The sequence below is a fragment of the Chroicocephalus ridibundus genome, chromosome 11, assembly GCF_963924245.1.
Source record: "Chroicocephalus ridibundus chromosome 11, bChrRid1.1, whole genome shotgun sequence".
NCBI classification, from domain to species: Eukaryota; Metazoa; Chordata; class Aves; order Charadriiformes; family Laridae; genus Chroicocephalus; species Chroicocephalus ridibundus.
In genome coordinates this window covers 436,694-448,923 of record NC_086294.1, presented here as the reverse complement: position 1 = coordinate 448,923, position 12,230 = coordinate 436,694, and the positions used below count along the sequence as shown (strand labels likewise).

The 12,230-nt window shown below is 59.9% G+C and overlaps 2 protein-coding genes across 2 annotated transcripts; both read right to left on the bottom strand.

Annotated features, from left to right (window-relative positions):
- Window positions 1–4,799: 4,799 nt before the first annotated feature.
- On the bottom strand, window positions 4,800–7,504 carry LOC134522108 (uncharacterized). The gene is made up of 7 exons (XM_063349410.1): window positions 7,361–7,504; window positions 7,117–7,232; window positions 6,914–7,026; window positions 6,296–6,397; window positions 5,777–5,879; window positions 5,420–5,479; window positions 4,800–5,146 (listed from the first exon to the last, which is right to left on the bottom strand). The coding sequence occupies exons 1-7, from the start codon at window positions 7,502–7,504 to the stop codon at window positions 4,975–4,977; spliced, it is 810 nt and encodes a 269-aa protein (XP_063205480.1). The 3' UTR covers window positions 4,800–4,974.
- A 450-nt stretch (window positions 7,505–7,954) lies between these two features.
- LOC134522107 (uncharacterized) lies at window positions 7,955–10,563 on the bottom strand. The gene is made up of 6 exons (XM_063349409.1): window positions 10,442–10,563; window positions 10,061–10,167; window positions 9,466–9,615; window positions 9,110–9,264; window positions 8,588–8,735; window positions 7,955–8,107 (listed from the first exon to the last, which is right to left on the bottom strand). Exons 1-6 carry the CDS (start codon window positions 10,557–10,559, stop codon window positions 7,955–7,957), a joined length of 831 nt encoding a protein of 276 aa, XP_063205479.1. The 5' UTR covers window positions 10,560–10,563.
- Between the last annotated feature and the right edge of the window lie 1,667 nt (window positions 10,564–12,230).

The following is a 12,230-nucleotide window of genomic DNA, read 5'->3' as shown; positions in this document are numbered from 1 at the left end:
GCCTGTGAAATTACGGTAACATCGGCCCCTGTGTCAATAATCCCATTCAGGATTACTTGCTGAGTGCCATGAATAAGAGTACATTGACAAAGTGGTCGCTTCTGGGAAATGGACTGTACCCAGAGAATCTGTGGATCCCCAGTAGATCCAAAACCTCCTTGTCTTTGCTGCGGAGGTGGGTGAAGCGAAAGAGAGCTTGCGTTCTGCGGGATCAATAGTAATTGTGCAATGCGGCTTCCTTTGGGTACTGTGCAAGGGGGAAATGGGGTCCAGGCCATGATTTTAATTTCCCCAATGGTATCCGCATCAATTACTCCAGGCAATACAAAAAGTCCGGCTAAGGTAACCGATGATCTCCCTAATAGTAGCCCTTGTGTTTTCGGGGGTAAAGGACCTGAAACATTAGTTGCTAATAAATGAACAGAGGAATCAAGCAACGTTACCGCGTGTGAGGTTGCCAGGTCCAATCCGGCGCTACCGGCTGTTGCTGGGCGAAGACTTGTGGCGAGGTCACACCCATCCGCATGGCTCGATTCACCGGCGACGATACTTGTGTCTGTGCGCGTCGCTGCCCCGCGCTCCGCAAGCGGTTTCCCTGTATCGGCTGCCCTTGAAAATTATACTTAGAACGACATTGATTAGCATAATGACGCCCCTTCCTGCATCGGGGACAGATCCCAGGGACTTGGGCTTTAGCCCCCCCATTAGAAGCGGGACAATTTCGTTTGATATGGCCTGGTTTACCACAACCGTAGCAATTTCCTCCCCCAGACATGCCTCTCATAGCTACGAAAGCAGCTGCCATCGCTTCAAATTTATGGTCCACAGTACCAATACGATTACAAGCCTCTACCATTTCAACCAAAGTCGGAGCTGGGTTAGGGAGAGATTTAAGTAATTTTTTACAGTCGGCGTTAGCATTTTCAACTGCTAATTTTAATAGCAAAATCTCTCGAGCTTCGGTATTATCTATTTGGCGTTCTAAAGCTTGCTTAAGTCTATCAATGAATTGCATGTACGGCTCCCGAGGTTCCTGCGTAATAGAGGTGAATGCCTTTTGAGGTTTACGGGAATCGGGTATTTTGAGTAAAGCCTTTTTTGCTTCTTCGCGGATCGCTTCCAAGGGCCTCTCGTAGACAATCTCGAGCCTGTGCCGCTGGATCAGAGTGCTGACCCGTACCCATAAGGTGCTCCATGGTCAGTGCGGCAAGAGCAGCATTATTATGACCCACGTAGCTGGTGAGGAGAGTTTGAAGGCCCCCCCTCCAACGCGACTCCCAGAGGGAATACTGGGAAGGGGTTAATAACAATTGCGCTAGCGATTTTAAATCACGGGGAGTCATAACATACGTATCAAAGACAGAAGACAGCAGGCTCGCAAAATATGGGGAAGAGAGCCCGTGTTCTGTGACGGTACGGCGCAGCTCTTTAATCACCGGGAAGGACAAAGCCTCCCACTGCACTCCCCGGCCTTGATAAATAACAGGGGCGACTATCGTTCGCGCTATTTCCAAGTCACCTTCTTTTAAAGCTTGACGTTTAATATTCGCCCACGTATCATGAGGGTCAGGGGGGTACAAGTCAGGCTCCTTATCAGGATCAACGGGCCCCGGGTCAAGCGGATCTTCCTCAGGAGGGTAGCCTGCAGCACAGACCTTTAAGGGTCCGGGCGACTTAGCGCGTCGCGGAGATAGCGGAGGGGGAAGCAAAGGCTGAGCTGATGAAGGTTCCCCCTTAGTATCTGGAGAGTCTTTATGGCCCCTTCCCTGTGCCTTAATAGCCTCAAAGATATTTCTCCACCACGGAAGCAAACGCTGAGCCTCGGCATTCCCTGACGTCGCTGAGTCCCACAACTTTACCCCCACATCGTCCCAAAGTTCCCGGGTAAAAATACTAGAGGCCGTAACAGTGGGGATCTTCATTTGTACCCACTTAAGCGTAATCTTTAAGTCCTGCCCGGAAATATCTTTTTTATGTTTCCGGAGGAGCGTTTTCATAACCTCATATACGTCTCTCTCTGCGGGGGATAATCTGATTCCCCATGTTTCCCACAGCTCACCTCTTAAATCCAGAGGGATTCCTGGCCAGTTCCTGCTTCCTTTCAGCAGCTCATTCAATGTTCCGTGGGACTCGCAGCAAGCCGCTCAGCTAGGCGGTTCACCACCCCATCACGTCGGGGTCACCAATTTGCCGCGATTGAGAGACGGGATGCTGCTTGATGCAAGCAAAATGTCAGTTTATTAGACGCGTCGGAAAGCCTTTTATACAGCTACTTAACAGTTACACAAATTACACAAATTCTATCATTTCTGATTGGCTTAGCTCTAAATATTTCATTACAATAATCCCTCCTACTTGTGGTTTCGCTACACGCTAGAAGCTACTGTTTTGCTGTATGCTAGAAGCTACAGTTATAACTTGTTGCCTACTCCCTACTTCTTCAAGGTTATTTATCTCGGACCTGCAAGGCCAGCTGTTCCCTGACTCCTCAGAGTTATTTCTCCCAGATCTGCAAGGCTGGCATGCCCTCGAGTTTCTTGCATACTTGTACTTTTCCGCTAGCCGCCCCGACAGGTCACCTGAGGGAGTGGGGTTTGAGTGCATTTAGGGGACTTTGGCCAGTATGTTGTGGGGCCAAGTGGGCTATGTCCAGCCGCAGGTCGTACACCTACCCCACTCTGTGTTCACCGAGGGGGAGCCTGGGGGCTGTATTTGCGGTTTGTGTGTGTGTGCGCGCGCGTGTGCGTGTGTGTGTGTGTCCCAGTTTGCTCCCCACCGCAAAGTGTCCCTCCCATCCCCTCAGTTTCCCCCAACACCACACCGTAATGCAGGAGGAGGAGGTGCTGCGTCTTCCCCCTCCCCAACACCCTTCAGGCCACTGCAGGGTCACTTGGGCTGCGGGGAGGGGATGTGATGGCGGGCGGACCCACAGCAAGCATCAGCCTCCCCCATCCTCCCCCACCCCACCACCATCCCTGCGGCCTCAGCCTCACCTCCTCATCACCGTCGGGCGGACGCCGGTGGCGATGGCAGCCAGAAGCCCCAGGGCCCATGGCTGCCGTCCAGTGGCATGGCCAGGGCATCCTGACTCTCTGGGACGCGGTGGCTCCCTTGGAGATGGGGGTTTCCGGAAGACAGGGGCAGCTGAGGGGAGGGAGGGCTGGGAGGGGGGGAAGAGGGGCCTCGGGCCTGGGCCGGGGGCTGCTGGGCCTCGGGGCAGGCCCCACGGGCGCCACGGCGAAGCTGGGCCTGGCCACCAGCGGAGCCCGCCTTCTTCCCCCCTCGGTCTCCGCCCTCATAGGTCGGGAGTGCTGTCAGTCTCCTCCCCTGAGGCGCTACCGCCGCTGATTGGCCACGGGGGGGCAGGCTGCTGGGCTGCAGTGCCCGCCCTTCATGTCTGATTGGCCATCTGGGCTGTCACTCTGCCCTGGTTTCAGGCCTACCCTCCCCTGCGGGGATGCTCTCTCTTATTGGCTGCCTGAGGCGTCGCTCCCCTCCCACACACCAGGGCCCGCCCTGCCCTGTGGGGATGTTTCCTCTGATTGGCTGCCTGCTTCCAGTCAATCACATGCCTTGCCCCGCCTCCCCTGAGGCCATTGGCTGTCCCGGGCCGCTGCCTCCCCTCCTGGGCGGGTGCTGCCAGGCGACCGGCTCCGCCTTCAGGGGTTGGACCTGTGGGCCCTGAGGACAGGCCGTGGGGCATGGAAGGCGGGTGGGGGCCCTCAGCGTGAGGATTTCGGCCGAGGACAGGAGGCTTTGGGCACGCAAAGGGTGGGCTAGATGCACACAGTGGCGCTTTGGACCCTGAAAACGAGGGGGACCGACCTCTTGGTTCCGGCCTGAGCGGGCTTTGGTGCCCAGGAACTTTGGTGCCGCAAGACACCACCTCTCCTGTCCGGAGGGAGCAGCGTGAGGGGTGGAGCCCGAAGGCATGGGCCGAATGGGCTCCGTGGGCGTTTTGTGGACTTTTTATGGACGTCTAACAGGGGTGCTCCGTCGACTGAGGGAGTGCTGCCTGTGCATCCTGTCAAAAGGGTGGGAAGGGGAGCGGTGGCTCCTGAGGATGCACTGGGTGGTGCGGGACCTGGGCCTGACGTTTGTGGTGTGGAGTGAGGGGTGGGGAAAGGACTGCCGTGGTTTGACGCCGGCCGGTAACTGAGCAGCAGACAGGCGCTCCCTCACTGCCCCCAGCGGGACGGGGGAGAGAATCGGAGGGGTGAAAAGTGAGACAGCTGGTGGGTTGAGGGAAAAACCCTTTAATGATTGGAGAAACAGGGTAGTAAGAGTAACAATAAATTGTGATGGCCAAGGAAATAACACAGAGAGAGAACTAAACCCCGAGACAGACAAGCGATGCAAAGGAAAGCACTTGCTCACCACTGACCAACCGATGCCCGGGCAGCAGTCCCCCACCAGCCTCCCCCCACGTTTGTCACTGAGCACGACGTCATACGGCACGGAACGTCCCTTTGGTCAGCTGGGGTCATCACTATATCATATATCATATGGCTGCACTGCTCGGCCATAATGAAAACATCCCTGTGTGATCAACACCGTTTCCATCACGAATCCAAAACATCGCCCCATAGGAGCTAGTAGGAAGAAAATTAACTCCATCCCAGCCAACGCCCGCACAGCTCCGCGGAACAAGAGAGGATTTTGATGCTGGGAGAAATGACGACTCGCCAGCTTTGCGGAGCTTGGATGCCTTTGCGTGCCCTGAGATGTCTCAGGAGGGGCAGGTTGGGCTAAAGCTTCTCTCCTCCTCCTCCCCTCCGGGCTTGGTGGTCTAGGGGCGCAGCTGGGGCTTTGTTGCCAGGACAGCCTGGGTCCGCGGGTGCTGTCCTGCAGGCAGCAGCAGAGGCCAGGAGGGACGCTGTCTGCTCGGCCCGCTCAGGGTGGTCCCCATGGGAAGGACACCATGGGACGGGGCTTGTTATTCCAGCTTTATTAAAAACAAAGAATTATTCAAATCTATGGCCCTTTTCCAGAGGATTCTTTCAGTTCTCCATGGCTCAGCCGAGACAGCAGCACAGCCACCGCCGGCTCCATCCTCGTGTTCTCACGCGTTTTGTCAGTTTGAAGACGGTCTGAGCTGCCAGGGAGCTGACCAAGCGCTCCGTGTCTCTCCTCAAGGGCAAGAGGGCTGCAAGAGAAGGAAGGCGAGCAGACATGAACCCCCACTGCCTGCAGAGACCTCCTCCATCCCGACCGTGCCACCCCACTCATCTCTTTCCCTGGCCAGGAGGAGCAGGTGAGACAAAGAGAGCAGCTGGAAGCTGTTGCTCAGGAGTGCCCCATGTGGCCCGGACGTGTTCCTCTTGCCCCTGACGCAGTTCCCTGGAGCAGGCTTAGGCATGGCAGCACCCTGCCCAGGCTCTGTCCCCTGCCCCACCAGCCCAGCACTGCCCCTACTCACCGTTGCAGACATTCCACACCTTGGTCTGACTTAGGTTCCTCAGGTGCTGCACGGCAAGCCCTAGGCACAGAATTCGTGTCAGAGCTCTGCTCCCCAGCACACGCCCGGCAGCACGGCCCCTGGCCCTGCCAGCTCGGGGCTGCACGCCCTCCTGCTCCTCAGCAGGGCTGAGCCCAGGGAATGGCAGCACCCAAGGGCAGTGGGACTGAGCAAGGCTCCCAGCGAGCCCACCTGTGTGGTGGGCCCTGCAGAGGGCAGCCAGGGCTCTGGCACCGCAGGGCTGCCCCTCACTGCCGGTGCAGCGGTGGGGACAGGGGCCTGGCCGCCAAAAGAGCGACCCCGGGGGACGTGGCTCACCAATGAACCTGACAGCCACCTCTCGCAAGGTGGCCTGAGCGTTGCGCAGGTACTGCAGGCTCTGAAACAGATAGTCTTCTGCCCTGCTCCTGTCGTGCACTAACTGGAGAGAGAACAAGGGAACGGGGCTGGCACAGACCCTCGGCAGCCATCTGGACCAGCCCCTCCTACCAGCACCCCCTTTCCCTCCCGGCGCTTCCCGTCTCCCAGCCAGGAGCCCTGTGGGGCTGAGGTCCAGAGGGAGCTGCAGGCGGAGGGGGCCGGAGGACGGCGAGACTCCTCTGTCCCACTGCCAGGACCCAGATGGGCCGGGGTCTCCTTCAGCATCCCGGGGGCAGGGAGGGGAGAGGGGCCTGGAGAAGAGCCCTTGGGGGCTCCGTGCTTGAGGGCAGGGAAGGAGAATGCAGCTGCAGGCCGCATGCTCCAGGCGGGAGCAGAGGCAGGGTTGCACAGCGCAGCCCACGGGCACCTGGAGCAGCCCTTGTCCACCCGGCCCTGGGGCTTGGGGCTTGTCCTCACCAAGGACTCTCCGATCAGGTGCGTCTGGTTTGTCTTGGCCAGGTGGCTGAGCTTCCTCCACCCCAGGAACTCGGCACAGGCGAGGAGGGTGTCCCTTGAGGCCTGCAGAGAAGCAGAGACTGGGAGATGGCACCAGAGCCCAGGGAAGGAGAGCTGGCATCCTCCTCCTCTTGTCCAGGCTGCGAGCCTTTCCCAGCCCCTTATGGGAAGAGGCAGCGGGGGACCGAGGCTGAACTGGGTTCAGTGCCCAGGGCAGGGACACGGGGCAGCCACCACCTCGGGTGTCTCATGCTGCCGGCCAGCAGAAGAGAGATTCTCAGGAGCTGCTGAGCTGCCGCCAGGGCTGGGGGCAAAGTGAAGGGCAAAGGAGCTGCGGGCCCTGGGCTGTAGGCAGGGAGGGCAGCAGTGCCAGAGACAGCGGGGCAGGACCGGGCCAGCAGCACCTCCCACGGGCATCCCCCGGCAGGACGCTTGGCTGCCCAGCTGGGGCTGCCCCAGCTCCTTCACGGCCAGGCCCAGGGTGGGCAGAGCTTTGATGCAGGGATGCAGGGCCAGTCCGCTGCTGGACTGCGCTGTCAGCACACCCTTCCCCGTGACACTGGTCGCTGGTCACTGTACCTGTGCCACGCTCTCGATCTCGTCGCTCATGTGGAGGAAGAGCGGGAGCAGGACCCTCTGCACTCTCTTCTTCATCTTTTTCTTGTTTATCCCCACCACGGCCTTCATCACATCTTTGAAGAGGCTGATGGAGAGCTCCCGCACCTGGCTGGACTCCTGGCAGGGAGGAGCACAGGGGGACTTCATCAACAGCCGCTCCCTGCCCACGGTGAGCAAGGGCGTTAGCGTGGCTGATGTGAGGGGAGATGCTCTGGGCTCGGATCCCGAACACAGGAGCTGTGGGCCCGCTGTGCAGCTGAGGCTGAGTGGCCCCAGAGCCCTGAAAGGCCAGGCAAGAGGGGCGAGGAGGGCAGCCCTGCCCGAGCGCTGCCCACCGGGCTGGGCTGAGGGGCAGCTGTCTGTGCAGAGCGCCCATCTGTAGGGCTGAGGTGCCCGCGGCAGCCTTACATCATCAAAGAGGGGTGGGAGCTTCTCCGCCAGCTGCACAGCAATGAGGCTGGCCTCCTCAGTCTTCGCGTCACCCATCATGCTCCTGAGGAACACCAGGGCCTTCATCTTGGCATCAGCGTTGGCATCCTGCAGGTTCTCCATGATGTCTGGCAGCAGGACCTGCATTTCTGTTGCCTGTATGAAACACACAGTTTCCTTAGGATGAAGTGGTGAAAGGCCACCCTGGCAAAAATGCACTGGTTGCTAAGCACCAGCCTCCCGTGCTGCTTCCCAGCAGGTGTCACAGGAGTCACTGCAGCAGCCTCCTGGCCGGCAGTGGCCACTGATGGCATGCAGGGAGAGCAGGAGGAAGGGAAGGGATTGCGGGAGAGCAGCATCCCCTTACTCAGCCATGCCCTTTACCGACCAGGCGGAAGGGGCAGATGGACTGGTAACCCTCTGTGCCTGGAGGGCTCCGCCGGCACCCACCAGCCCCCTCCGTAGCAGGGAGGGTGACTGGACCTGACACCCCACCTCCTGACTCCCAGCCAAGGCCAAGCCACCGCATCACCCACTGCCCCAGGCCCCAGCTGCCAACGTGGCTCCGCTTGGCTACACCTTGCTCACCATCTTAGGTTTTTTCGAAAGCGTGATGAGGACACTGAGCACCAGCGAGAGCATCACTGAGCTTGGACACCTCAGGTACCTCTGGGCTCTGTACAGGGCAGCAAACTCCTCGGCGTCAATGTCAGTGTAGAGCAGCAGCTAAAACGAAGACAGCGGTTAGAGAGCAGCAGAGCCTGCGGGGCTCCCTCCGCCACGCTGGCACGAAGGCGGCGTGACCCGCCAGCGGTGGCAATCATCTCCTCTCCCCAGACCTGAAGCCCCCTCAGGCTGTGCAGAGGCCATGCCTCCGCCCCAGGCCCAGCGCCTGGCCTGGCTCTGGCTTCTGCCCCTTTCTCTGCCCCAGGTTTGTGGGCTGCAGAGCAGGGCGGGGGGAAGCAGAGCGCTGCCCGGGCAGGAGCAGGCTTTGTGTTTGTGCACCGGGGCCAAAAGGGCGCAGGGCAGCCCCAAGAGTCTGGCAGGGGGTCTGGCTGGTGCTGGGCAAGGCCCTGCTGGCCCTAAGGGGCTGTGTCCCTCTGTACGGGGGGAGGTGGCCATTTGGAGGCAGACAGGAGGGGAGGGCTCCGTGCCCGTTTCGCTGGGGAGGCAGGCGCAGCCCTGAGGATGAGCGTGGTCACTCACAGCCAAGGGATAGATGCAGGCGTCCTCCGTGGCACAGCTGAACACCTTGCGCACCCGCTGGTCCTGGAGCACGCTGAGCAGCTCCGTCAAGACGCTCCACAAAATCCAAGGCACGGAGATCATCACCTCCCACATGGCCAGGGCAGCGCTGCAGACCCAGAGCGCTGGGTCAGCAGGGCTGCCTCGGCCACTGCACCATGCCTGGGCCAGCCTCTCCGGGCCCTGGCTGTGCTGCAGCCCTGGCCCTTTCGCTTGGGGTGTGCGGGGGCCCTGACCGGGCAGGCGGGAGGGGGCTGCGGTGGTGTTCCCCCTGGGGCTGGGAGGAGCGTGGTGGTGGGGCTCTGGCTTGGCCAGCTCTGGCTGCTGCAGGCCTGGTGACCCACTGGTTCTGGGAAGCGTGGTGGGATGGAGGGCCCTGCTCCTCAGCGATGTCTTGCAACATTCCTTGGGTCTGGCAGCCAGAGAGTCCCCGCGTCCCTCTCCCCGCAGGGCACAAGCCCTCAAGGCTGTCTGGGCTAGTACCTGTCACAGGTTGGCGAGATCTTCAACAGGCTCCTGACCACTTCTCTGGGGCACCACTCGGTCATTCGGAGGAGAAGGGAGTCCAGGCTGTGCCGGGCTGGCTCCGTGCAGATGCACTCCACGTTTTTGTGGATGTACCTCATGAACTTTGGCACCTGGAGAGGACACAGGTGAGGATGGTGCGGCCAGTGGAGTGCAGCCATTTCTCCAGCTGCGACTGAAAGTGCTGCCCTTCCCATCCCTCTCTGTTGCCTTGAAACGGCTTCAGGTGCCCGAGAGAGCTGGCTTAGGGAAGGAGGGAAGAGCAAGGCCTGTCAGGGCTCACGGGCAGGGCAGTCCAGCCACAGGGCACTTACGTCCGTCAGCCAGTAGCCAGGGTCTAGCACGACCATGTCCAGGATGTTGCTGCCCATCTGCCTGTCAGAGATGTCATCTGCTGTCAGGGCCTCGATCGCAATGAGGACAATGTCTGTCACCTGAGAAGGCTCAAGGTGTAGTCCAAACACCTACGGGAGGAAGGAAGGGAGGGAAGCCATGTCATGCCAAGCACCCTGCTGGTGCTGCTAGACTGAGCAGCCGAGGAGCTCTGGCGACAGATGCCCTGCAGTGCTGTCGGCAGTGCCCGCAGGAAAGGTGGCAGCAGGGGCTGCAGTCTCTGCAGGGCAGAGCGTGAGAGCAGAGGGTCCCCAGGGTGAGGGAGGAGGCTTGGGCTCATGGGCATAGTGTGCTGGCCCGAGAGAGAACCGGGGCTCGCTGCTGCTGAGGAGGGCTGGAGCTGCTGCTGGGACACTGGAGTGCCGCCCTCACATAGTCCCTGCGCGGGGACAGCAGGAACCCTCTCACCGGGGACAGGGAGGCCACGCGAGACACGCTGATTGTGGGTCCCTTTGCTCACACAAGCCTCCTGCTGGTGACACGGACAAGAGTCCCAGGAAGGGGGCAGCTTGTTACCGTGGTCGACTCGCTGCTGTCAAGCGAAGAAAGCGAGCAGCTGCCCTCGGAATCCCATCCTGGTTCGAGCTCTGGATGCTCTGGATTCTCCTCTGGCAGCGTCTCGCCTACAAGGAGGGGAAACAGAGAAGAGTCAGCAGGACACAGCACCTTTGCCAACAAGCTTCCCAAAGGGTGAAAAGAGCTTTAAGCTCGGCACAGCTGAGGAGGAGGAGGCTGTGCTGGGGAGGGCTCCCAGCCCTGAGCGTCCCTGGCATGCAAGCACCGCTTTGCCCCCTGCCCGTGGGACCCCTGTTGCAGGTGTGCCGCGGAAACGGGATTCCGGCATCGAGGCGGTCGCGCTTGCTGGCCCTGCCAGTCCCGGAGGGGCTCCTCACTCACCCATCTGCAGCGGCTGGACCATGGTCACCGCGTAGGGCTCCGCTGGAGACCTGGTCTCCCGGGGAGCCGCCACCTCCTCCCAGGCCACCCTGGGGCTGCTGGGGGGTCTCTCCGCCATCCTGCCAAATGGAGGAAAGCGTGGGGGAGAGGGGAGGGCAGCTTAAGGGGAACACCTCAGTGCCGCGGGGCTACTGGGGGTGGCGGGGAAAGACGTGGGCTTGCGCTTGGAGTCTCCTCGCCAGCTCCGCACTCCCGCCCTGTCCCGTCGCTGTCCTGCCGGACACTGCAGGGCCGCGGCCACGCTGGGTTTCTAGGGTGCTGTGGGGTGTCACGCAGTGATGTCACAAAGGGCCCCAATGGGACCCGCTGCCCGGGCCAGGAGGGGCAGGGCGCCCACTTTTGCGGGGGGCAGGGAGCCAGCTGGCCCATGGCTCCTCTCATCTGCCCTCATGTCCCCTCAGGACCTTTCTGTATTCTCCGGCTCGTCCCAGAGCCGTGTGCTCACACAGCCCGGCGTGGCCCCAGGACCTCCCTGGGAGATCCCTGCTTCTCCCCATCCGTGTAGTGCTCTCTTCACATCTCTACAGTTTCTGGCCTCTCACAATGACATCCTTTCCCCGACTCCGATAACCTCGTTCTGTACCAGGAAGCAAAAGATGTTTACGCCTGCTCCTCTCCTCCCATCGCTGGTTGGGGATACAGTTGGTGATGGGACTCTTACAGTGTGTGTCGCTCACCAGATGCTGTCAGAACAGGAGATGAGAAAGGAATATCCTCTCTCTTTTCTACGCTGGCTTAAAATCTTTAATCAATGCCTTCACCTACAGCCTAAGAGAGAGAGAGCTTGAGGAGTCATGCAGAAAACTAGTTGGCCTGGGGTGAAACTGGGGAGACCATACCGGTAAAACCTACCGGGCAAAAGACTGGAAAATAGACCGTCAGGATAAAAGGGGAAAAGAGGGCGTCCTGGTTCCGGTGGGGACAGGGTTAATTCTCCCCAGGCTCCGGCAGGGACACAGGTATTCCATCCCCCGGTCTGTAGCCAGGAGCTGCCGGGGGAGGGGGCAGGAAGTCGCCTCTTGGGAGCGGGCTGGGGCGCCCTGGGTCCGGTCGGTGAGCGCTGGTTCCATAATCGTGTTTGTACATTCCTCTGTCCGCGTTGCTGTTGTTGTTTTCTTGTTCCCTTTGCTGTTCTGTTAAACTGCCTTTGTCTCAACCCACGAGCTTTGCCTTTTTCTTCCGATTCCTCCCCGTGGTGGGGGGAGTTCGAGAGAGCGGCAGGTGGTTCTTTGTTGCCGTCTGAGGCCAAGCCACGACAGAGGGACTAGAAGGTTCAGCTGAAAATAGCTGGGGATGCCTGGGGGTGCCAGTCCAGCAGCCCTGTACCTGCCAGCGCAGCAGGACGAGAGACCTGTTGCCCTGCCTGCACTGCCTGGCTTTGACCGGCTCCTGGAGTCAGGCAGACCTGGAGCGCTCCCCAACATCAGCAAAGCGGCACCCTGGAGAGGACAGAGGAGGGATCAAACCTCGCCAGCCAACAGTTCTGTCGCTGTCTGAGGCCAAACCACGACACACGTCATCTGCATCTCTTTTCCTCATCTGTTTTCCGCCGGCCCGAAAACAGGATCTTTGGTTGTCTCAGCTCTAGCAAAAGCAAAGGATTTGGAAAAATGATACAAACAAGTTTCAGAGAAAGCAGGAGAGCGGAAGAGGCAGAAACGGTGCTGTGTCTCGCTGACCTGGCATTTCCAAGGAACTTTCAAGGATTTTTTTCTTTTTTCTTTGCAAT